At 39.0% G+C, this 24883-nt stretch overlaps 1 protein-coding gene across 1 annotated transcript in view; it reads left to right on the forward strand.

Moving 5' to 3' along the window:
- Positions 1–24883, forward strand: part of THEMIS (thymocyte selection associated) — a 73238-nt gene that overhangs the window by 1231 nt on the left and 47124 nt on the right. Inside the window, exons 2-4 of the mRNA XM_033056032.1 lie at positions 12492–12650; positions 20445–20903; positions 23569–24608. Of these exons, the coding sequence (XP_032911923.1) occupies positions 12492–12650; positions 20445–20903; positions 23569–24608 (1658 nt within the window). The remainder of the gene's footprint in view (positions 1–12491; positions 12651–20444; positions 20904–23568; positions 24609–24883) is intronic.

Here is a 24883-nt window from a genome sequence, read left to right on the forward strand (position 1 = left end):
TCTGAACTTTGCTATGTGGTCTTTTCAAATTTTATCTTTCACACTGGTCTGGCAGCCGTGATAATTAAGTTCTTAAGAAAAAGATTACCACCTAAGTGATGAAGAGCAGAATTAAAACTAAAAAAAGGAAGATCACCTCCTTTAGCTGGAGTAGCTGCTGTACTCATCTCTTTTAACACAGAAGAAGTGATATGAAAACAAGTTCTATGCCTTTGTACGAGTAGATATGCATATACATATACATATACATATACATATACATATACATATACATATACATATACATATACTTATGTATGTGTATATATGTGTATACACAAAATACTGTGAGATGTGTGTGTATATATGCATATATATATATATATATATTTGTATGTATGTATATACAAAATGCTATGATAAAATTATGGTGGCCCAGCTGTCTGCAGGTTTCTGAGTTCCCACAGTCTGCATCCAGCTGTTCGTGGATAGTAAAACTTATACCGGTACATTTTTGTAGCCAGAGTATTTCAGTTTGTGATTCTATTTACTGTCTAAACCCTTCCGCATGAGGAAAAAAACACTGGTGAGTTAGCCCACAGACCATTCTGCAACAATTCCTTACATATGAAGAAAAAGGCTATTAGCTGTTGACCAGCCTTGGGAGGGAGCAGTATGTGCTTTAGAGACCTGAGAATATTCGCAGCAAAAAATGACAGCCCTTGTGCTACTCCAATGCTTTTTTCGGTCATCAGCAGCACCACATCTTCCTGTCCTCTGCTCCTGGTGGCTTCACAGCTGTTCTCATACGTGTTCTACCAGCACGGCAGCTGCAGCACCAACAGCCACTTGTGAGTTTTTTGTTTATACAACAAGCAAGACTGATATATTCAACTTGGCTCCTTGCCCTCACAGCCAGAATATCCCAAAAATACTTGCAAGTACCTAGAAACACCAGTGTCCTGTAGTAGGCTTCTGTGTGTTCTTCTTCATTGCTTCAGAGGGAGATTGAGATACTCAAGACACTCAGTGCCTGATAGGTTTGCAGGATCTAAGGCTACAAAAGGTCTTCTCAGGCCAGGCCCTTGCTCCCTTTCTCTCCCTCCTTCCCTGAGCTTTCTGTCTGTATCAGATTGTTCTTGAATATTTTCCTCCCTTCTGCACCTGGTAGCTAGGGTGAACACATTGTTCTGTGATTGCATTACGATTTATGTTACATTTTCTGTTGCAAGACTAGTGCTTCAAACAGAGTCTGAAGTAACTCCTGTTATATTGCTAAACAGGAGAACGGGCCATTTTGAGCACTTCAAGTTTCCATTAGGACAACCACTCTTTCGTACTTCCTCAGGCAGATTCCCTCTGCCCCTTCAACAACCTTTTTGATCTCTCTTACCCCATGCAGTACACCAGCAATCACAGTGTGGGTAATGGCAGGTCTATCGGCAGGGAGTATGGGTTTATTGCTGTGGCTGCTGGGACCAAATCGGTGCATTTGTGCACTGATTGTAATAGCTCCCAAATGACTACACAGTCAGTCTGGTCATCTAAGTGGTTTTGTGGAATGGGATTTCATAGAAATCTAACCATTCTGAGCACAACCTGCAGATAGTAAGGAAGAAGATCAATTGCTAAAGCATTACATGTGATCATTTGTAACTGATCAATCACCAGGAATATTTAATTTTCCTGCATTAGAATTTCAAATAGGAAGAATTTTTATATATGTAAGTGTTAATGTATGTTCCCCTCTTCACAGTCCCCCACCCCCCCCCCAAAAAAAAAGGACAAGGTCTCTTAACATTGCTTACCCAGGTACATAGAACAGCTAACAGAGTAAATAATGGTCTACCACATCCATTAGAGCTGTCACATCAAAGCTGTAGCAGCCAACCAAAAAGGCTACAGCAAGATACATGATAATAAGACAACACAGTGTAATTGATTTACTGCTCTTCTCTGGTGCTCTGTGTGCTGTGGGGATGAAACTCTGTTTACTCTATCGGAAGCGGCATTTTTCACACACTGCACTTAGGTCTAATGATTTTACAAATATAGGACTTGAAAACTAGCCTTACAGGTCCTGACAGGTTTTCAGTACCTCTGGAAGCATAAGGATAGTGTAACGTTTTGTGAGGATGGATGTTTTCCATGTGGTGAGGTATTTTTATTAGAAGCTGCAAAGCCAAGCTCCAGGGAGAGAGTGGGAATTAACTTGCCTTTGGCAAGGTAACATCTCTGAAAGAATCCATTCTACCTCTATATCCATGTTACACTAAATACAATCTAGGTCTCTCCTTTCAGACCCAAGCCTGCCTGCTACTGTTCCCAGTGGAGAGTAAGTAGAAAACATATGCTGTGTGCACTCATTCTGCCATTAGTCTCTCTACTGGCCTATAAAAAAATATGTTCCTGCTGATATTAGTGGAATGTGATGTATTTAACTGTAGTCCCCCAAACTGCAAATGGACGTGACTTTATAGACCCTGCTTCCATGTGGAATACTTTCATCTAGAAAAGCTATGGGCGATTGAACTTTTGCTTTGGTAGTGAATACTATGCTTTAGATCCCTTTCTCAGGAAGTCTTGTTCCTGTTTACCTCTCTGTTCCAGGCATGAAGAAGAGAAAAGCATTTTCCTTGAATGATATCTGTGATTTTCATGCTACTCTTGGACTTTGGGGTTGGTTGAAGCCTTGTCAGTTTGCCTCTAGACAGAATAGTCAAGGTTTGAGGTGCTTGTTCACACTCTCATGTTCCTATTCTGCTTTGGCTCGAGCGGTGTGGGGCTGCATAGTAGAGACCCAACCTGCAGCTATCACCTCCCACTGTCTGACACTTTGCAGAGTCAGAAATCCAGGATGTTAGTAAGAGTCCTGAGTTCTTCCAAAGTGCTTTTCATCATCATATTCGAAAGTCCATTATTGTCATCTCTGGTTTGAAAACAGAAATACAGGTGAAAGTAGATGGTAGTTCTGCAAACGCCAGGGATGCCTCTCAGGGCAGTTGCTTTGGACTCTGTAGTTATGTTGCTACAGAAACTGGACTTTACTGTTAAATCTCTGAAGGGAATAGGAAGGATGATTATAAAATTAAAGCAAGTCTGCCAGATACAAATAACTTCATAATCAGTACTGATTAGAAAGGAACTACAGTGCAGACTGAAGTACATGACAATTTAATAGCTCATTAAAATAAGTTATTGAAAAATTAAATTGCTGAAACTCCATTGGGAACTGATTTGATAGATCAAATATCCTTCTTTGAACATTTTAGTAAATATTGGTACTTAGTGAGGTACGTACTGTCTGACCGCTGATTTTTACAGATAGCACGTAAGTGTGGACTTTCATCTTTATGTTGCAAAAATTATGTCTGTTTTAATACTAATATAATTATTTTATGGGTAATTGAATTTAATATTTTGCAGGCTTAATTTAACCAGTGGCAGAACAGTAAAAAGTGCCAACTTTAATAGTGAAAAATGAAGAACTGTTCAAGGCACCTCTTCTGTTGGTGTTTGTTTTCATTAGCCTACCCACAGTCTTACCATTCTTGCCCCACCTAAACACATACATTAGTAATGGTATTCCCCCATTTCTTCAGGGGTTGGAACATGCCAGAATGTGGGTAGAGTTTGTGGCTCTGCTCTGTGGTTCAGTAATTTGAAAACAGCTTGTGTATTGTGTAAATTGCAGTTCCAGGACATACCCTCTTTTACAACAGACCTGTGAAACACATTAGGATGCTCTGTGCTCCTTCTCTGAGGAGAAAGGAAGACAAAGCCAGCAGCCTTCACCTCTGCAGGCTGGGTATGTAGTGAAGCAGCATGCTGTAGCTGTGGTACTCCAGTCTCTGGGGTTCAGGAAAATGTCAGATCTGTGCAGGGAGTAAATATTGGAAAGAGGTAACATGTACTTGTTTGGTTTATGTCCTTCCAGACCTAAGGGATTCAAAGATTCTTAAAATTGGCAGGTTGGGATTCCTCCTCTGGGCAGATGTTTGGTGCTCTCTGACAGCTGCATGAGAGGCAATGCCAAACAAAGCCCTTTGGATGAACAGTTCCATTTCAAAACTCATTTTGGTGAACTATAAACAACATGACTCATGGTTCGTCTTGCTGGTTGCATATCCACATTCGTTCACTGTCTCTACAGTTTCAGTTTCACTCTCTCTGCTTTGTGACTAGAAAATGGTATCTTTCCAACACGCATTTCTGCAAGAGTTTCAAGGAAGTGATGAGTCTGCTGACCATCAACAGAGTTCAAATGGTCTTGCTAACCCTGTTTCTGTATCTAGGCAAACTGAACATAAAAGGAATCCTTGTCTATCCAATCTCAGCTGCCCTGAGTCCTAATTTTGACAAGAAATATCAACACTAACAGTTCAAAAATTATCACATAGGGTAGGCTTTTTTTACTATTTCTAAGTCAACCTAGAGAGAACAAATCCTGCTCCCTTGCCAAGTGTGATAAGCTGATGAGTTGATGAAGGCTAGGACATGCAATCTGTAATACATATGAATAAAACAAACAAACTGTCTCTTCAGGACTAATAAAGTTTCTTTTTCTTACAAAAGGCAACAAGTAATTTAAATAGAGGCCAAGCATAGACAGCTTTGATGAAGGTAATTAAGGCTGTATTTCTTAAAGGTGAAATATCATTAAAATGTTCTCTGCATTTACTGGGTGTATTCTCAGTGGAGTGCATGCCAAGGGAGGGCTACACATGAAATTGGTGAAATGTGTGGTACAGTGCTTTCTCTTACTTGTTTGTGTCTTTCTTTTTTTAAAGATGGAGAAACCAAACCTATCAAAAAGTTGAAGGGTGGTTTCCTTTGAATACAGTTATTTCTGTTCCCTTTGATTGAGCCTTAAGTACAGCCAGAGTAACAGATAGTTTAGATTCTCTTTTGTGGCCAGTAGTTGGAGCATACTGGTAAATTTTCTCTATTAATGCAAACCACCGAAACTCTCCTGCCCTTGTTCAAGCTGCTTCAAATGCCTGTTTTATTCTAAACAAGAAAGAAAGTGTTCTTCAGTGGATGTGAGAACAAACCCTTACTGTTACGCATCAAATATTGCTCATTTTATTCATACTGCTGCTCTCAATGGAATGACTCATCCAGATACAGTGAGAAAAATCTGACCCTGGGTAGCTGGCACTCAGGGTGAAGCTGATTTGAGGATCTCCTTTGAGAGAATTGTCTTTCTATGACATTCAGTTTTGGGCCTCCCCATGGATGGCACAGGAGGTAGGCAGAATATCCAAATTGCCTGGCTTGTCTCAATGCAGAGGTCAACTCCTTGTCTTGGCTTGCTGGAGCTCCCTCAATGTGCTGGTGTCCTGTAGCACAGAGCTCCCCAGCTGTCATTGCACCTGGGCTCCAGGGGAGTGAGGAGGAGGTCTGCAGCAGGAGGAGCCCTGTTTCCCTTCCCATGAACCTATAAAAAACCTATAAAAGTACCAAGATAATTTTCACAAAGTCAGACTCTGGAAAGATGAAGAGACAACTATGTTAAATTCATAGGAGGGAAGATCCTGCGATAACCATCCCATGATACACAAGCCCATGACCACACACTGTTTCTGACCTACAGGCCTTTTGTGACAAAACTTTTTCTTCAAGTCCTTGGTGACCTGTTCATGAAGGAACATGGCATTTGTCCAGGTCCACTGTTTCTGGTTAACTCCCTTGGACACAGAGTAATGGCACAAGGGGCATCATACTCTAATCTCTGTACAGGAAGATGCTTAAACATGTTTCCAGATTTGGACTGCACCTGTGAAGTGCTCAAAACTCTGACCTGATCCTGTAATCCAGTTTGAGCAGCCTCCCTAAGCCTTGTCCAACAAAATGTAGTTTTTCTGTTGAACATATTAATAATAAAAATACTAAATTCAAAGTAATTAATGCTGTAAAAAAATTAATAAAACTAAATAAATCATGAACAGCTGACTAATGCTGTTCAAAACCAGATTTGGGCACTGTCTTCACTGCTGTAGTAATTCTGACTCATTTGGGTAAACGCAAACAAAAGGTCAAAGGTGTTTCCTTGGGAGCTGTGGTTTCACTTGCCCTTTCCATTATAGTGGGTGCTGCACATATAAAGCTCTGCTGCCACATGCATTGTGTGAGCCTCTGGATAGATGAGAATCAGAAGAATTCATTTATGAAAAAAAAAGTTCATAAACTTATCAGGAAGGGAATAAATCAGAAACCACAGAGGTAATTTTTTTTAAAGTACATTACGATTGAAATGGCTTAAAGCACTTGACATTTAAAGTTTGACTTTATATGGCAAAAGATAAATCTTTATGGCTTTTGTTTTTTGATGGTTTTGTGCTGGCAAAAATCAGACCCTTCACAGCCTAAGTAGGTATGATCTAGATAAGATGCATCTTTGTATAGAGTTTTTTGGAAGATTTGTGTTCTAAACTGATCAAACCTAAATATTTTTATTGCTTAGGAAATGCTAAAGAGAGAAGAGTTTTTTGAAAGCCCAATAAGTTGCTCTGTCACTTGACAAAGGATCTTCCACTCAAATTCACACCACATTCATGACCACCACTATCCTTGGGCACCAGGAGCACCGTGTGGGCACTGGGGAGCTGGGCTCACTTGTTCTCAGTGCGGGCACCTTCTGGGGGTAGGAAGGGAGGGGTGGATAAAAGCCATACAGGTGTTTTATCCTGTTTGCAGCCACTCTCACTGGTTGGGGTTAGAGAGAGAGATGCTGGGCATGATTGCTTCTTTGCCTGTCATTGTGCATGGTTTCCAGCCTTTTCCCTAAAAGGCATTAGATTAAATTACTTTCGTGGGGGAAATCCAGCCAGCTGCTGAGCATCTTTGGTGCTCAGGAGGTATCTGACTGGAGAAAAAAAAAGCCACCTAATGTCTTCCCATCAGAAATTGTTTGCTTTTCCTTCTGCTTAATTAGAGTATAAAATGATTAAAATGATTAAGCAAAACTCTCCTCCTTAAAACGTTAAAACAGATCTCTTTTCTTGCCAAAGAGCATAAACTCTGAACAATTGGCTAGCCCTCAAATAATGTCCATAAAGAACGATATCTTTTTTTATTGACACTAATTATAGATCCATTATGCCCTTCATATTACTTTGAGAGCCTGCAGCAGCCTTAATAAAGCTGTGATTTCAGCTGAGCTATGTTGTAGGGGAGAATGGACCATTGTAATTCTGGCTGAATGGCTGCACCAGGGGATGGAGCCTTTACGTGAAAGCAGAACCGTTTTGCCAACCCCTGAAACAGAGTCACCTCTGACAGTGAAGACAGTACCCATATGGGTAACCGATGACAATTTAATAGTGGAGAAAGGAGCACTGGGAAAAGGACACTGGGACAAAGTTCTACCCTTTCAGGAGATGTAGGGAGATCTTTCATCTCCCTGCTAAGCAACCAGGTTCCCTGTCCTTTGGATCTCCTTTCAAAGACTGCTCAGCCTGCCAGCTGAAATGAATTCAGTGAGTGTTACTGAGACATGAAAGAGGGAATATTTTCCTTCAAGGATTCAAACCCATGGGACGAGGGAGTCAATGCCTAGTGTTTGGCCTCTAAAGTAATTTGGTTTTGTCAGGAAAAAGGTTTGGTCTTGGTAAAAAAAAAAAAAAAGAAAAAAGAAAAAAAAAAAAAAAAAAGAAGAAAAAAGAAAAAATGAAAAAAGAAAAAAAAAAGAAAAAAAAGAATGTGGGATACTTGGAAGTGCTTAGCAGCACCCTGTAGCAGATAGGCTGTGAGACTGGAAGTCAGCCAGCCTGGGCTTGAGCTTCACCCTGCTGAATAATCCTCTGTGCCACCTTAGTCTTTTGTCTTGTTTGCGCCGCTCTCCCTGGCCCTCCATGCTAAACCGCCTGGAGGCATTCAGCAAAAGAGAGTTCATCCCAGTGATGTATTACTGCTGTTTACTCATGGGCCTGATTGTGAGCAGTGCTTTCTATCAGCATCAGTGAGGAGCTCACCTCAGTCACCCAGTGGAGCAGCAAGCTGCCATGAAGAAAAAGGGACATATTATTGAGATTTTTTTTTGTTTGTTTCACCTTGTATTATTAAATATTTATCTCAGTGGTACTGTCAGATGCCCTGACACGAAGAATGATATAATCCATCTTGGGTGTTCACTGTATTTATATTTTATATGGTGTTTTTAATACAAAATGTTCTGCTTGTACCTATAATGAGCAGTAAATCCAATAAAGGGATTATGTTAGGGAGGATGGTGGTGTGGCTGCTTAACATTTTAGGAAAGATGGAGGGAAAAGTTATAGAACCAATTGTGATACTTGCTTTGATCTGATCACAGTGATTGGTAACATAGATTGTGAAACTAGAGATGAGCTTATGAAAGGATATAAATGTGTTTTTTATTGAACAAAGTAACATTCCAGAGAAGGTTCTTTCAAAGGCAACAAGCTCTTTAATTACAGCCTTCAGGGGTAATGTTTGATCACCGTAAATAAGTTGCTTTATTCTGGGTTCTGATAAAATGTTCGGAGGGTTTTTTTGCATTATATTGCACACATTTTCTCAAATCAAAAGATACTGTTCTCAAGGTTACTTGATTTACATTTTCAAAGAGTTATATTTTTTTTTCTTTGTGACTTGAGTGGGAAAAATGAATTTATTGTTGTGCAACAACAAATAAATGTTTAAAAAGTGCATTTTAATTTTAATTTTATTTTTTGATCTATTGTGTGAGGGGGTCTACATTGCACAGCTGAAGTGAAATCTCTCAGGGTCACATTGTGGGAATTTTCAAAATGTTTTAAGATTAATTATCATGGCTTCTAAAGGAAAAAAACTTTTATTGTCCTTTTTGAAAGCTATGCAGTTTCCCTGGCTCCCTTTTACCAGCACAAATATTTGCTGCAAGTGCCTAAGTAACATTTTTCTTGTCTGAATGTAATCTTCATTGTATTATTCCAGGCAAACTGCCAAGCAAGGGCTAAAATCAGGGCCAAAGCAATCTAGTTGCAGACAAATATGTAATTAAAATCAATACTCTATGTGCAATTGCACTCCCAAAAATGTGGCTGGCAGATTTTCATTTTTAATTTATTTTTTTTTAAATCCCAGTATCGATAAAAATGAGGCTTCTGCAATCATGGTCTCAGTCAGTTAGTAATCATCCACCCAACCTCTCACCTTCATAATCTTTCAACCTCTTGGTCTATTTCAAATAAATCTGGTAATATATGTTTTACAATTGATGAGCTGTTGAAAGTTGGTCTCTGATGTCTTTAACTGGATGGAAAATGTGGTGGCATATCTCCATTATTCCATGGTTATATGATCTATCTATTCAACTTCTCTTCTGCAAATGAAAAGTACCATCCTATGGTCTTCACTGGTGGTATTACAAAGTATTTTGTTTGACAGTGAATTATGTACTCACACTAATTTCTTTGACAATGACAATGAGCTTCCTTGATTTTAATTTTCTTGGGGGGGGTTAATATCATTCTGTTGCAGATATAGACTGAAATAGTCATCAAGTATTCTTCAATAACAGTGTTTTGAGAGCTTTAGCCCCTTAACTGCTCCATTTAGTGGATGAGGGAAAGGCTGTAGATGTTGTCTACTCAGACTTCAGGAAAGCCTTTGGCACAGTCTCCCACAACTTGGACATGTGTGCTCATCACAGGGTATAAAACTGACCAAGTCCAGAGAGTGGCAGTGAAAGAACAACAAGAAAGACATTTGTGTTGGAGCATGCCCAGAGAAGTAAAACAGAGCTGGTGAGGGGGATTGAACATAAATCCTATGAGGGGCAGCTGAGGGAGCTGGGGAATTTAAGCCTGGAGAAAACAAGGCTAAGAGGGACACCTTATTGCTCACTAAAACTACCGAAAAGGAGGCTGTGGTGTGGTGAGGATCATTCTGTTCCCCCAAGCAACCAGTGACATAACAAGAGAAAATGGCCTCAAGCTGTGCTAGGGGAGGATCATCTCGAATACTGGGAAAAAAAAGTTCACTGAAAGAATGGTTAAGCATTGGAACAGGCTGCCCAGGGAAATGGTGGTCACTATATCTGGAAATATTAAAAAAGTGAGTAGGCATGGCACTTCATGATTTGTGTTAGCAGCAGCCAGCCTCCTGACAGGAGCTGTAGCAATTTCCATAGAGACAGCCGAGTTAGTCTGTGTTGAATTGCTAAGAGACTGAAGAGAGCAAACAGTTATGCACTATTTTTACAATAAGAAAACCAGATTGTTCTTTTTTATTAAAGAGCAGCAACTCTCTTGATCTTCTCAGTACCAGAATTGTTGAAAGTATGTTTAAACAATGTTTCTTCACCTGGCACTGGTTGATACTTCTGTGGCACTATAATCCAGGATATCTCTGAGTTAGTCATCATCCTGGTGTGCAGCAGAAAGCCTGCTGGGTGAGTTTGGAATCTAAGTACAGCAGAGCCCTTAAGCCTGTATAAAATCTTCAGCAAGGGAAGCAAGGGGATGTTGTCCCGTCCAGCCTATGAAAAGCATCTTCCAGATGTTTTTTTACTTTATTTTTTCATTCAAGTATCTTTCCCCAGAGGGTTAAAAATCTACATCTTCTTCAGGGAAGCTGAGGATTTTTATGTGTCCATCTCTATTGTTGAGACCATTGCACATGCAACCAATAGGTTTGTCTGGACGTGTATCCACAGCAGAGCACACTTAACCAGTTGCTCAGCGTTACTCTCCATCGTCCTCCTGCTGTTTTGTGGGGCTCTATAGAGGCTTTGGGTAGGTTTAGGCTAGAAAAACAGTAAGTTATGCTCAGACTTCTCTTGAGATCTAGGAGATAGTCAAGTGCTTGTTGTTTGCAAGTGCTGCAGCAGAGTTAATAAATATATCACAGACTCAGTAAGAGATGCTTATCAGCCCAGGCTATATTCAGGACTGGAATTGCTCTCAAATGAACACTAGAAAGATCACTCAGCTAATGGCTGGGGTTTTTTGTGTGACATCTGTGTGGGGGGGAAAAAAAAAAAGCTAAGCTTTTTTTTTTTCTTTTTTCTCCCCACAATCCCCAACAACAACAAAGAGAGATGTAAAGAGTGTTGCTCTTCAAGGGAAGGGAGTTCTGCCAGCAGTGATGATATTTCAGTGCAGGTCTTCTCAATTATTGATTGCAAATATGTAGCCAGAGGTCAGGTTTTAAATATTTCTCATTACCTGACACCATTCTGCTTACCTAGTTTAGGAAAAAAAAAATACTTTAAACTGAACAAGATATAAGTAAGGGCTTAGAGCAATTGTGTAAAGGAAAAATCTGTCTTCTCAGAGGAGATAAAGGAAAGGGTAAAATTAACGCTGAGAATCCTTTGGGGAAGGGGAAAATGGAAATGAGAAAGAATTTTAAGTAGCCGAACAATATTTGTAGGAGAGCAAATAAATGCACTCACCAATGTATTGGGAGTGGAAATGAGAACAATTTTTCTCACCACAAGGGAAATGAAATTTTGAAATGAGATTTCAGAAAGGGAACTCCCACATCACTTCAGGACAGATCTTGGTTAGTTCTTGGGAGGAAGCACACAGAAGAACAGAAGCTAGTATTAAAGTCAACATTTCTGATGTTCTGTGTTCAATGCAACTCTATATACAAATGGAGTACCATGTGTTCTCTCCATTGCCTTTATATATAGTTAATTGATCCCATGCCCCAAAGCTTCTGCTAATCTGCAGAGACCAGGAGGAATTTTCCTTCTTCTGCATAATTTGGCTTTTGAGCATTTTGGCTTTATTCCTCCCTGTGTGCACCTGCTTCTAAAACAGTAAAGGTTGACTACAACTAGAATGGAGAACGGAGACCTGGTTTTGGTAGGACAAGATAAGTTCCAGGTTTTCCTGAGGAAGTGCTGAAACACTTGGCTGGATTGCTTTATTCCTTTTTGCAAAGTTCTGAACATGATAGACACAAAAGGAATTTTTTGCTAACAGGTTAGAATCAGTATGCTCATTTCAACATGGGACAGGGATTGCCATTTATAATTTGCCAGTTTTCCAATTTCTTGTACTTTCTTCAGGTCTTCTCTTACCACAGGAAGCTCAAATGTCGTTGCACTTGAATGTGTTCTGGGCACCTTCAAGGGTCTTTGTGTCCTGCTGTAGCCTGTCGTTTCTTATGGGATATGCTGTGCTCTGTGCTGCGCAAAGGTACCTCTAGTGCCTGAGCTTCACTGCCTGCTGGTTTCAGGAGACAGTTCCTGACAACCCAGGTTGTCTATGTCTGTGCTCTACTTCTACTCATTTTGATCTAATAATTTGGAAATGTAGATTTTTTAGACCTTGTTCTCCTTGCATGCATTTAAGAACCATGTACACATAGAGCTGACTGGTCCCTGAAGTCAGAAGATGACCCCGAGGAAGTAAAAGAAAATTAGGTTAATTATCACAAGTACTATTTCATATAGTTTAAGTTTTGTTTTTTTCACTCAAAGAGGTAAAGACATTTGACAAAGTGAGAAAAAGCTAAATAATTATTTTCTTTCCTTTTGTATTTCTTTTCAGGCTCTGTCTATGAGACGTTTGGAAATGAATGTTCCCTGTCAACAGAAGAAGTCATTAAAGTTATTGGCTTCAAAATTAATAAACTCATAGCAAGTATCTGTGAGAATAATGAAGTCAGCCAGTTTTCAGCCAAAGTGGAATTACCACTAAATTTTCCTGGTATAGTATTTCATGCATACATGTTTTTGAGGAATTATAGCCCTGAGTAATCACCTTTGTTCATTTTATTGATTTGCTGTCTTGATTGATATTTGAGGTTACAACTCAGCTGTCAAAAACACAGTTTTATCAGATGATACAAGACATAGTCAACTAATTTTTAAATTTCAACTTTTACAGTCCTTTCTCAAACCTGGATAGAAATTATTAATACTATAAAGCTTTGTGGCAATGCTTTCTACACTTGGAATACCTTGGTGTGAGAATTACAACAAAAATCTTTTTTCATTTGCTTATGACTTTGCCAAACCTTCTCTGAGCTGTGTTCTTCCTTGCTGTGTTCTCAAACTATAATTTATTTATCATTACTACATCTGTATTTTATTATTTTGGGTACAAAATATTTTCAATACTTTGTTTTCAATACTGCTTTTATTTTAATAATTTCTTTTAACTATGGTGGCTAGAGTGGCTGCTGCATGCTTGGAAAATGATTTGAGGGGAATGGATTTTTTTCTGTTTAAAAAACCTCTTTCACTGTTCTATAGAGAAATCCAAATATGTCCATATTTTGGAGGATGGACTTGAAATTTGGCATGTGGTACTGACGTGTTACTTGAACCATATCTTCCTCTCTCCATGTTGCCTTGTTAAGGAGAGCTGGCCAAGTACTGAACCCATTCATATTTGTTAATTTTTGAATCTTACTCTCATCTCAGTTCCTCTACTGCTAGGGCCCTGTAGCACTGAATAGGGAAATGAATAAAGCACAGAGTGAGAAGTGCATATCCCATGTGAGTATCCCATGTGTGGGAAGAGGAGGAGGCAAACTATGTCAGGAAAATGGTTTTTGACCCCAGAGCAGGACAGAATGATGAAGACTTTTCTTGCAAAGATCAGAGGCAAAGAACGGGAGGCAGGTGCAGGTGGTTTCAGCAGCAGAGGAAGACTCCACCCCCCCACATGTCTGCAAGTAGGGCATTTCCTACACTGGGAGTCTTGCAGGCAGCAGAGGTAAAGGGAGCCCCTTGGGGAGAGGAGGTGAGTAGGCTGGAAAACTGCATGAGGAGGGCAGTGGGAGTGGGAGGGAGTCTGGGGACATCTACATAGTCTGAGGACACACAGAACTCAACAGACTTCAAGAGTCTGAGATTGTGCCAGGACTCACTTTGGCTGTCTAGTCTAGCTAATGGGCTGAATGAGGCTACAGTTTCGTACAAAAACAATCAAACGAACACCTAAATATTTAATTAGTAGAGTATTGTACTGAAATCACATGGGAAGTTAAATTGATGCTACATGGGGAACGTAATAAGAGTGTTTCCTAGTGTTTGAGTGCTTGACTTAATGACCTCATTGATGTTCTGAAGTCTTGCTGAGTATGCCAGAGTGTGTGCACATGCACGTGCACGTGCATGTATAGGGATTAGGATATGCCAGTATCCGAGCTAAGACGTGCTTTATCTGCAGAGAAAGACAAGACACACTTCTTGAAACAAATAAAAGTCCATGTGGATGAAATGTTTCATCTGAATTCTACAGAAAAATATCTTCTGCTATACCTTTATCATACCATCTCTAAAATACAGATTTCTCTCTGAAATAGTTCTGTATATATAACTCGCCCTACCCCCAGTAGATCCTCAATTCACCTTCATGTTTTTCTTATCCTGTGAATCAGAATAGTTTCCATGACCACTTATTAAAAGATCTTTTTTGGAATACCATTTTCAAGCACTAGTAGGGTCTGGATGTAGAGATCATAGACCTTTTAATTATCTATTGCTATCTAGAGATATTGAAACATGACTCTCCTCTGAACTCTCAAGATACCTGGCATTTTTCTTGTAATCCATGTTTCTCTCACATTATTAAAATTTCTTCTATCTCTAAAATGCATACACCAATAGAAATATATTCTTGATTGGCAGATGAGGTTGAACATTTGAATCTGAAAATAACCAACACAACTGAGTGATAAAAGTAATCCTAAATTTATTAATGTTGAAAGTCCTGATTGTTAGAACAGAAAGACTTATGATTTCAAATGCTTGAACCTGGTGAATCAGGATTTATTTGCATTCAAGTGATCAGTTTTACAACTTGGCATTTGGATGCTGTTGCCCTACTGAGCACATTTTCAAATTCGATTTAATCGCTACAATTTTCATGCATAGTTATGAACTCTCCCAACCAGTGTTCTAGAAAACTGGGTTATTTCACTTGAAAAATAAATTCAGAGTTCATTTTGCTGAAATTTATCATTATTATCCTCCACATGATGAGTATTACTGAAAAGCAGCACTGAAGAGGGGCATAAGGGCACTTCTTATTAGCCCAACAGGGAGCACCTCTTTTCTATTTTTCTCAGTATATCTATTCTTATTGCATTCAAGAGCTATTTGGTAACATGTAAATTTGTCATTTCTCTAATTTAGTTCTTAGCTGACAAATGATTCTGCTCTGCAGAGTCAAGATTTCCCAGTCTCTTGCTCTTTCACCCTTTTCACTTTATACCCATGCTAAGCTCTAACTGAAATGTACACGAAACATGGCTTGCCCCCATCTTCTGAATTAAGCACAGAACTAAATTGCAGATGATCTTTTTCACGCTGCCTTTGACTTAATTCAGTAAAAACATCTGCAGGTCTCCAGGAGGCTGACCCTGTATTTGCATTGTATGTACAGCGCTCTCTTGCCAGAGTTGATACAAAGAAATCTTCTGCTTTGATGCTCTTTTCCATTTCCTTTGCCATGAGTTCTTCTGCGTGCCATGGGCTCATGTAATCTTTCATTGGCACAAATGAGCAATGTTCCTATTTACGTTATTCTAGGGACAGCAGCTCCGAGAGGGAAGAACTGGGCTCATTGGCTTTAAATGAGCCTTACTCTCTGTCTTTCTGAGCATATTTGCAGTCTTCAGAACTCCTTTTTTTCTGCTCTGGCAAATCAGATCCTTGATAAAGGCCTAATCTGCCCTTTGCGTTAGAGAAACCGCTGCAACCGCAAGTTCACTATCTGTGTTATTTCATTTTATCCTCGTTCTAATTTGATCTTTTTCATGCCTCAGAGGGCCAGTCTATTCTTTCTGTGCTCATACACTGGGTAAAAAAATAGAAGTCTGCTGTTACTCTAGACATTTCAATGGCTACATCTAACCACATTTTGAACTAAAATTTTCACTACTAGCAAATGAACAGACAGATAATTTGCACAAGAGCTGAATTGTTTGTCAGAACAAATTACTACATTTCATTCTGTTGTATTCCTTCTTCTGCAAAAAACATTACTGGACTGCCCCTGTTCTCATGAGGTCCCTGGCTGTTGCTGCTGCTTATTCCTATGTGGTCTGACAGACATACAACTAAGCGTGACTGCCCCTTTGAGTACATCTGCAAGTCAAAAGACAGGAGACTTGTCAATGACCACACAACACATCCATGGAAAAGCAGGGGTTAGCAATAAAAGGTTAATTTCAGTATTAGATGAGGGAAAGCTGTCCTTTGGGACAGGATGAGGGAAGAAGGATGTTGAAGCAGAAGAGGTAGAGAGTGGGTGTTGGAGTGGGGGAAAAGAGGAATACCAATTAAGACATCTCCACAGAAGGTAGAAACTGTGCTCTTCCCAATCTCTTGCCTTACTTGGGGAACAGAAACTACTTCTCTGGAACAGACGATTTGTTCTGCTCTTCTTTTTTCTTGAAGGCTGCTTGCCACTCTACTAGGCAAGCCTGACTATCAGTATTCTCAGCTTCCTGTAGGGGAAAGAGAGTAAAATACTCCTTTCCTTCAGGACTCTGATTAAGACTGAAAATAAGTCTATAAAGCTCCAGGGTGGTACATTTTACACTGCAGCCAATGGAAGAGAGCTGCATGTACTGTTCTGTAAAAAGATGGTAAAAATATCTTTCTATCAAAACATGTTTTCCCATAGCACGTTCAGTCTTGTGGTCCTCTGGCTATGTTTTCTCTCCCATACCAGTGAAATAATTTTCTCAGATTCTCAAACTTTCTCTGTCTCAACTTGCATACCAATTAGTAAAACTTCTTGAAAAGATGAGCTGATGATGTTTGGGGCTTACTAATCATCGTGTTATGTCTAGGCAGACACTTCACCTAGTGAAATGTCACTAGGTACAGAGGCTTCATGGAGTGGAATGGTTATATTTTCCTGTGATATTATTGTATATGCGTGTAGTTCTTCTTGTATGACTGTTTTATTTTCCCCTAAACCATTGGATAGTTTGGTTGTAGACCAGATTGCATTTAGAAAGCATATCTATAGGAGCAGTAATGCCAGATCTTGATAAACCAGATGGACTTTCTTCCAAATTTGTTATTTCCATCTGTCTTTCCCCGTTACAGTCCACCAAGATTTCTTGGGAAAGTCTAAATGAATTTGATTTAGTCATTTTATGGTTTATGAAAAAGTACAAAAATATTCTTGTTTGACCTCAAAATGTCCAAATTTTAGCATCTCAAGCTTGCCATATGTCTCCTCCTCCTGGAGGTTTCCTTGTTATCTTAGATTTGGAAAACATTTGTTTTTGCAATTTGATTCACAGTGATTTTAATAAGGCTCTGAAATGTTCCAGATGATAATATTGTTTGGTGTTTTTTGTGGTTTTGTTTTGGTTATTACATATATATAGTATCAAGGAGAGCATTTATGAGCATTTATGTATGTATGTATTATGTATGAGCATTTATTAGAGCATTTATGTATTCTGCCATGGCAGAATACAACACCCAACATACTAAAATAGCCTTTTATATATTTACCTATGTTCTATATAGAGAGAAACACATGGAGCTTTATATGTTTGTAGCCACTCAGAGGTGGCTGTTAGGTGCCTTCATGTCAGGAGTCTTATGAGTACAGAAGTTAAGCGTGCAAGGCCACATGGCTCTTCTCTTGCCTAAGCAGGCATTCTGTCACCAAAATTTAAAAAAACCAGCAGAACAGAAGGCAGACATTTTTCTGCTCCCATCCTTGACAAAGCCAGTCTGCCTGGGCCAAGGGAATAATCAGGTGTCTAGTTTTGTATGAAATCTGATAATTATGCTTCCACATGACATCTGCTTTCCAATCTGGGATGTTCATTGATTTGTTGCTGAAAGAGTTGCCTTCCAAATAACTTTGTAGGCATAGCAAAACTAGTAACCTGAGAGTATTGTCAAACTCATAGAAGAGAATAATATTTTTCATACCTGTACATTGGCAAATATTTTCAACTGGAAGTGGTTGTTTTGCACAATTTATGGAGGCATTTCAAATGCAATTCAAGGGGGTCTGTGGGGTGCATGCACTTGCTCCTGTATCACAGCTAGGTGAGAATAGTTACTGCCTTTGGGACATATCATAAGTATGTTGAATATCCTTTTCAATGAAGAATATTACTATTTGCTTTCTCCCAGCACTGCCAGGAGGTGATATCCTTTTTGTGCTTGCAAAGCATGATATTAGAACACTGTTTGTCTTTTCCACAGTTTCAGTTTGCCACTGGTGCCCTGTCACAGTGATATTTCCTTAATGCTGATGAACCTATTTGTGTTGATCTGCACTGACATGGTCCAGTAGTGATTGGGACTGTGGTAGATAACTTCCTCGCTAATAATTGTGTTAAAAATGGCAGTGAGAAACATTACAAATATCACTGGGAAAGAAAAATATGTTGAAGTTGTACTTTATGCATTCATACATGTGCCTTCCTAGTAGCCAAGGGAAAAGCCTGGAGGATTTCCTGCAGGTTTTCCTGCAGTGAGGAAATATATGTAGAGGATGCATTGACACAAGGGTACTGATTTCACACAAGAAAAGCTGGCTGTCATACAGACAATTGTGAAGGGACAGAACTGCAGAAAGAAGTGACACTGGCACAACTGGTGACTATTTCTGCAGCAGATCAAATAGGCTATTACTGCTTATGCTGCTGACAGGCCTCAGAGATGCTAGTTCCCAGTTACTAGTGGCCACATGGGACATCCAGAACCAAACATGCCCAATCTGGTGATCAATTCAGTTGAAAGCTACTCAACAGACAGAATCTTAATTATGTCTCCTTTAACATGAGTGATGCTAAAGTTACAAATCAAATTACAGGGTTTTGTTATTGTAAAGCCAGAATCACAGCAGTCCTACAGCCAGAACCACACATCCCTCTAGAAAAAAAAAAATTAAGAAAGTCTGTGATAGAATAAATATTTGATACATCCTTTTAAAGACATGCAATCTTAGGGACACCCTGATACCATGCAGGGTCCTCAGTTGTGTAGATTATGGTTAGTAATGAAAGTCAGTAAGGGAAAAAGTTTGGAAGAACATAAGCACCTTGCTTATTTTTAAGAGAAGCAATATCCCCTGATCGAATTTGTTAAACAATTCCATAACTGGCAGAGGTCTAGCAAAGGAAATTGATGTCTTCCCAAGATCCAACAGCAACTGTATGTTCTGGCAGCATCCTACCTCACTGAAATCTAGATGTCTGCTGGGACATCCTGCACTCGGCTGGGGACAGTTGGGTAGAGCATTTAAAACCTTGCAGACATGGCTTAAACGATTCATGTGATTTGACACTACCGTAAAAATGTATTTAGCAGTACTAACCAGGCTTCTTGATTCCCGATCCCATGCTTCCTCCTTAACAGCCAAAATGGGAGCACACATTTACCACAAAGTGTCCTCTCTGTGGCCCAGAGGAGTCAATAGTGTGGAAGAGTGGGGCAGTAGGATTTTTGCTGTTTGGCTTTGGCAGACAAAGGGAGAAAAGATGCAGTATCCCCCAGGGAGCTTGGCTTCTTTGTCACTGTAGCTGTAGCTATTGGTTTGTTTGCAACTAGCAAACTTGGCCTAGAGATAACCTCTATTCTCGGTTATATTCACTTGAAAGCGTCTTTGTCAGTGTCTGTCTCAGGAAGTTGCACTGCAATTCCATAAGGCAGCATTTGCAATGCTGCCATGCCTTGTGAAGAAGGCAGCTGAACCACATAGTTCAGCTAAGACCTGCTTTTTAGTCCTCTCAACCCTCCAGTTCATCTCCTTTTATGAAAACCCTCACGCAAATATAGAAATGTACACATTTTTCTTGCAATGGAAATTCCTAATGAGACAGATCCAAAGGGCATGATTAACATGAAGTAATAGTGTCCCTAGGAGATAGGGAAGCTCAGATACAGCTTCTGCCTTGCAGAACTTCAGCATTTTAATTGCCTCGTGATGGCTGGAGTGCTACAACACCCTGACTTTTATTTAATCCAGCTGGTGGACTGGGCTAGCAGATATGCTAAAATCTATTTGCTTTTTCTTATCTGTAGGTTCTACTCTTTCATTTGGGATGTATCTTTAAACACACTTGGTCTAGGAATTCCCAGTCTGTGTGTGGAAGGTTACATAGTACTCATGTTTAGACAAGAAACTTATCCTGCATAAACTGATCACATTAATGTTGTGCTTCCTCATACCACATCTGCATTTAGCTCTTAAAAGCTGATCTTCTGAGAAGACAGATAGAAATTTAGGATAATTTTTCTTTTTTCTGTGGCAAAGAAAAGTTTTACTGTTGGCTAAGAATACTGGACATCAGAAATTAGATACATGGCAGAAAGGGTTAATTCCAACCTCTTATACATTGTACCATGCATCTGATATTACGTCTATAGAGCTGTATTTCTAGCAATTGAGCTATCATCTACGAATTATTTGATGTGCTTTGTTCCCCATTTTTATAGCATTCATGACTTGGCATGACTTGCTTTGTGTACTTCCCTTTTTATAATGCAAGTTTTCTGTTCTTAGGTCTTTATAAGGTTGTGGCAGATAAGACTCCATATGTCAGCATTGAAGAAATTGCAACAAAAGTCTCTATCGGGCCAACAAGGTTTGGCCATCCTCGTTTCTACAGCGCCGAGGATATAAAACTGGCAAACTTCACTATCAAACATGATGAGCAGATCACTTTCACCTCTGTGGAAGAAGTCCATGGAACAATGGCTGTGAATTGTGTTGTGGTCAGAAATAACCGGCCTCATTCCTTTACTTTGCCCCTTTCGCAAGAAGGAGAATTCTATGAGTGTGAAGATGACCAGATATACACCCTAAAAGAGATTGCAGAATGGAAAATCCCTAAGTGCAGAAACCGGATTGTTAAACTTTCCAATTCTTTACATATGCGGGGCTCCTCTAGTCCACTTCCTGAGAATTTTGATGGCTGTTTGATTCTCATGCCTGTCTATGAAGTGCAGGCAGTAATGAAATGTAAGTAGGAATTAAAATTAGTGTTCTGTCAAACTTGGTGTAGCAAAGTACAAAAGTACCCTTAAATACACAACGTTTTCTTAAAATAACCATGGAAGATTCAGTTTGTTAAAAATTCCTTATCCATATTTGCCACTAATAACAGTTTCAAGAGGAAGATAAAAATAATATTTCATTTAGTATTTCTTAATCATCTGTTAGTTCAGGCCATGATCTTGCATTTCTTTCTGTTGCCATTTTGCTGATCACTACAATTAAATTCTCATTGAAAATATATTGCATATTACAAAGGTTGAGCTTAGGAATTCTGTTCAGTTCCCAGATTCTCTTTCTTTGTGTTTTAGACTTCAGCCATGGAGAAGCCACTTGGTCATTCATGGCCATGTCTAGGAGGTAGAAAAAGAATAGGGAAATACATGTTGCAATGTAGTTAATTATTGTTTATTTTTCAGAATGAAGATGGCACAGAAAGGAAAATCATGTTATTTTATTCTGCTGCAGAAATAAATATCCAACTGAATATAAATACAAAAAATTCAAGGACTATTTCTGAAACCTGTAGGTTTGAGGAAACAAGAAGATTAGAAAAACAATATCTTTAAAAGTTTTTGCTCTTAATTTGTTATTTTTAAAAACTTCAAAATATCTATGGCACTAGCTGTTCTAATTGTTCCACCAAAACATTGATACAGCTGGGTTCTAATTGCAGGATAGTAGCTTAGCTTTTGACAAAGTTTTGCTGCTTGTTGCATTTACTAGAAGCAAACCAATGAGGTCCATAGAAATTGAATCCTAACAGAAATGTCCATTCATGAGAATATTAAGCAGGAAATCTTTTTACAATTTAGCATTTCTCAGTTGAATTATGTAATCAAATGACAAAAAAGAAAGAAATAAAAGTGGACAGAGACTGTTAACACAATATACTATAGTTATTATATGCTTATCATAAGACATTCAGCTGTACTTGCTATGTGATTTAATGTGCGAGTTTGAAAAACATAACCTCAAAAGATAAAGTACTCTGTTTGCTGCAACTCTAGCTAGATTCAGGGATCTAGCTCATCTCCTGAGGCTCGATTAACTCAGGTGTATTGCTATATCTGCCTAGATATATGTGCAGGAATAACAATAGGAATTTTGTATATAAACAGGAATTTAATGTCCCTGAAAACCTTCAGAACATCCAGAAATATTTGGTATTCTTCCAGTCAGTTATTCTAGTAAGGAACTGTGTTTGCTGTTTTTATTTTAAGTTTCATGGTGTTTTAACATTTAATAAGCACTGCATATGTCCTAAATAACTATTTAATACAAACTTGAAAAGTAGGCTTCATGGTGCATGAATAACTACTTTCTTGTGGACCATGGAAAATGGATTTTCACAATTTTTAGGAGAACTATAAATAGACACAAGATAAAGTATGAGAAATACTATCCACTATAAAAAAAAGATTCCTGATAACTGGGATAACTGATTACATTTTCACAGGCTGTGAGCAGGAATCCTCTATACTTCTTCTTATTAATAATGAACAAGTTATGTGTGTGGAACTCTTGCAAATGCTCATAGAAAGTTTCATTTTCACCAATTATTTTCCTTTTTTGTCTTTCCCTTGTGGTGCTTAGGATGTTTATCACCTCAAGGTGTCAATGTGACAAAAGCAGAGTTGGAACAAACACCCTGAATCACTGTCATAGAATTCTGTCATAGAAAATAAATCTGATACCAACATTTCAGTATAAAATATTGCTATGTCCTGCTACAAGGAAGTGTGAATCCAGAATATACTATCCATTTGTGTAGGTCTATTTAGAATAAGCCTTATTGAAGAGAGTCATTAGATATTATTTGCTTGTTAAATTTTACTGCCTTGGTCAGCAATCTGTGGTGTCACTGGCTTGGAACCAAATTCTTAAACAAGCCTTAATTACATAGTCAGCTTTGTTCTTGGAAGTTTTGCATTCAAAATTTTGCAAGTTGAGTTGTGGTAAAAGAGCTGTTGCTCCCTGTCAGGTCGTTAAATTCACTGGCTCAGTTCTGATATGAATAAAACCAAGTGATGCAGAAAAAGATGCAACAGTTCCAGAGAGGAATATAATATTAAAATGTCTTAATTCATAAGAAAAACTTACTCTTAGTTATACAAAGGCTTTGCCATTTTGCTAAGTGATAGTATTTCCTAATAATTACAGACATTTTTATCATTCTTATAAATATTAAGATATCTCTTTCTCTCAGCCCAGCCATAGCAGCAACATGTTGTTAATGGATCCAAGTGATATTTATTTATTAAAAATGTTTTCCCACTCATTTCTTAGAAACTCTAAGCTGCTATGAAATAAAAGAAGAAAAATACAGCTCGCACTCAAGAGTTTAAGAAGATAAACAATTGATTAAACTTGGAGGTGCTGTGGTGAAATTAGTGAACTAGTCTTTTCTGTGCTCAATTGCACATCTCATTCTCTCTCTTCATTTGTGTGGTCCCATGCATATCTGATAACCATATCTCTCAAATTACAACGATTTGTCTGCGGCTACCCCTGTTAGTGGTGTGCACATGGACACCTCAGAGAAGGTACTTTTAGTATCTGTCCAACAGGATGTATATTTTATTTCAATTTTTTTGAAAACAAAACCCAATATATTTCTTTTGCTTTTCAGTTCGAAAGGATATAGTTCATATCCTCTCAGATCTGGATGTTGAGGTCAAGGATGTAACAGACTGTTATGATATTAGCTCTTTCCTTCAGCCATTTTCTTTGGAAGATATATTTGAGAGAACAAGCAAAGAATTTCCTATGGTTGTTGAGATAATGGAAGGACCTTCAGGAAGCCAAAAACCTTATAACTTATTGTCTACAGGAAAAGAGATTGTCATCTACAAAAAGTACCAGGCAGCTAGAGTCCTAGCCTCTGAGATGAGAAGTGATTCCTGCAAAAGACGTTATTTAATCCCTATGAACTACAAAGGAAAGTTCAAGAGAAGACCTCGAGAGTTTCCAACTGCCTATGACTTAGAGATAGCAAGAAGTGAAAAAGAACATCTTCACGTTGTAGCAACTAAAGCCTTTACTTCTCCTCATAAAGAGCTTTTTTCTGTTTCAGTTGGCGATCAATTTCTAGTTCAGCAACGCCAGACCAGTGAAGTTCTGTATGAGGGAAGAAAGAAACTCGTAGATGTTTTAGCTTGTGAGCAAATATTAAGTGATTCATATAAAAAAGTGCTCCTCCCTATGTACATGGAAGGTGGCTTTGTGGAAGTGATTCATGACAAGAAACAGTACCACCTTTCTGAGATTTGCAAAGAATTCCATTTGCCTTTTAATGTCAAAGTGTCCGTGAGGGACCTTTCCATCGAGAAAGATGTCTTGGCTGCCGCGCCTGGTCTGCAGTTTGAAGAAGAAATCACAGATTCTTATTTGCTGATCAGTAGTGCCAGCAGTCCAGTGGAGAGCTGGGAGATTCCTGTGTATCGCTTAAACATGTTGGTCCATTTGCTCAACAAAGATGTCCAGACAGTTGAACCGCCTGCGACTAGGACAACAGTGGAAGAGGTCAGCGAAGAGGAGTACTATATGTTGCGAAGATATGAAAACCTAACCCTTCATCCACCACCCAGGCCTCCCAAAAAGCCAACAGCACCACCACCTACTTTTGCAGTGCCTAAGGAAGGCGTGTCTGATGTGCTGCATGCTCCAAAGGTAAGGTATCCCGTCTTGTCTTGGAACGCCTTACAACCACAGGTCATGTTCTGCAGGTTTAAAGTCTTCATTTCACTGTTGTATCCTTGTGCCATGTACACAGATGGCTCTCAGCTCCCTGTAATAGGCAAATTAGCCATTACAGACAGGAAAGGCTAAAATCTCCAGTGTGTGTTAATTGATCCATGAAAAACAACGGAACCATGCAGACTCACAGCAGAAACCTTGGCTGTATAATTTTGCATGGATAATCCTTTACTGCACCATTGTAAAAG

Source organism: Catharus ustulatus, chromosome 3 (genome assembly GCF_009819885.2).
Source record: "Catharus ustulatus isolate bCatUst1 chromosome 3, bCatUst1.pri.v2, whole genome shotgun sequence".
Lineage (NCBI taxonomy): Eukaryota > Metazoa > Chordata > Aves > Passeriformes > Turdidae > Catharus > Catharus ustulatus.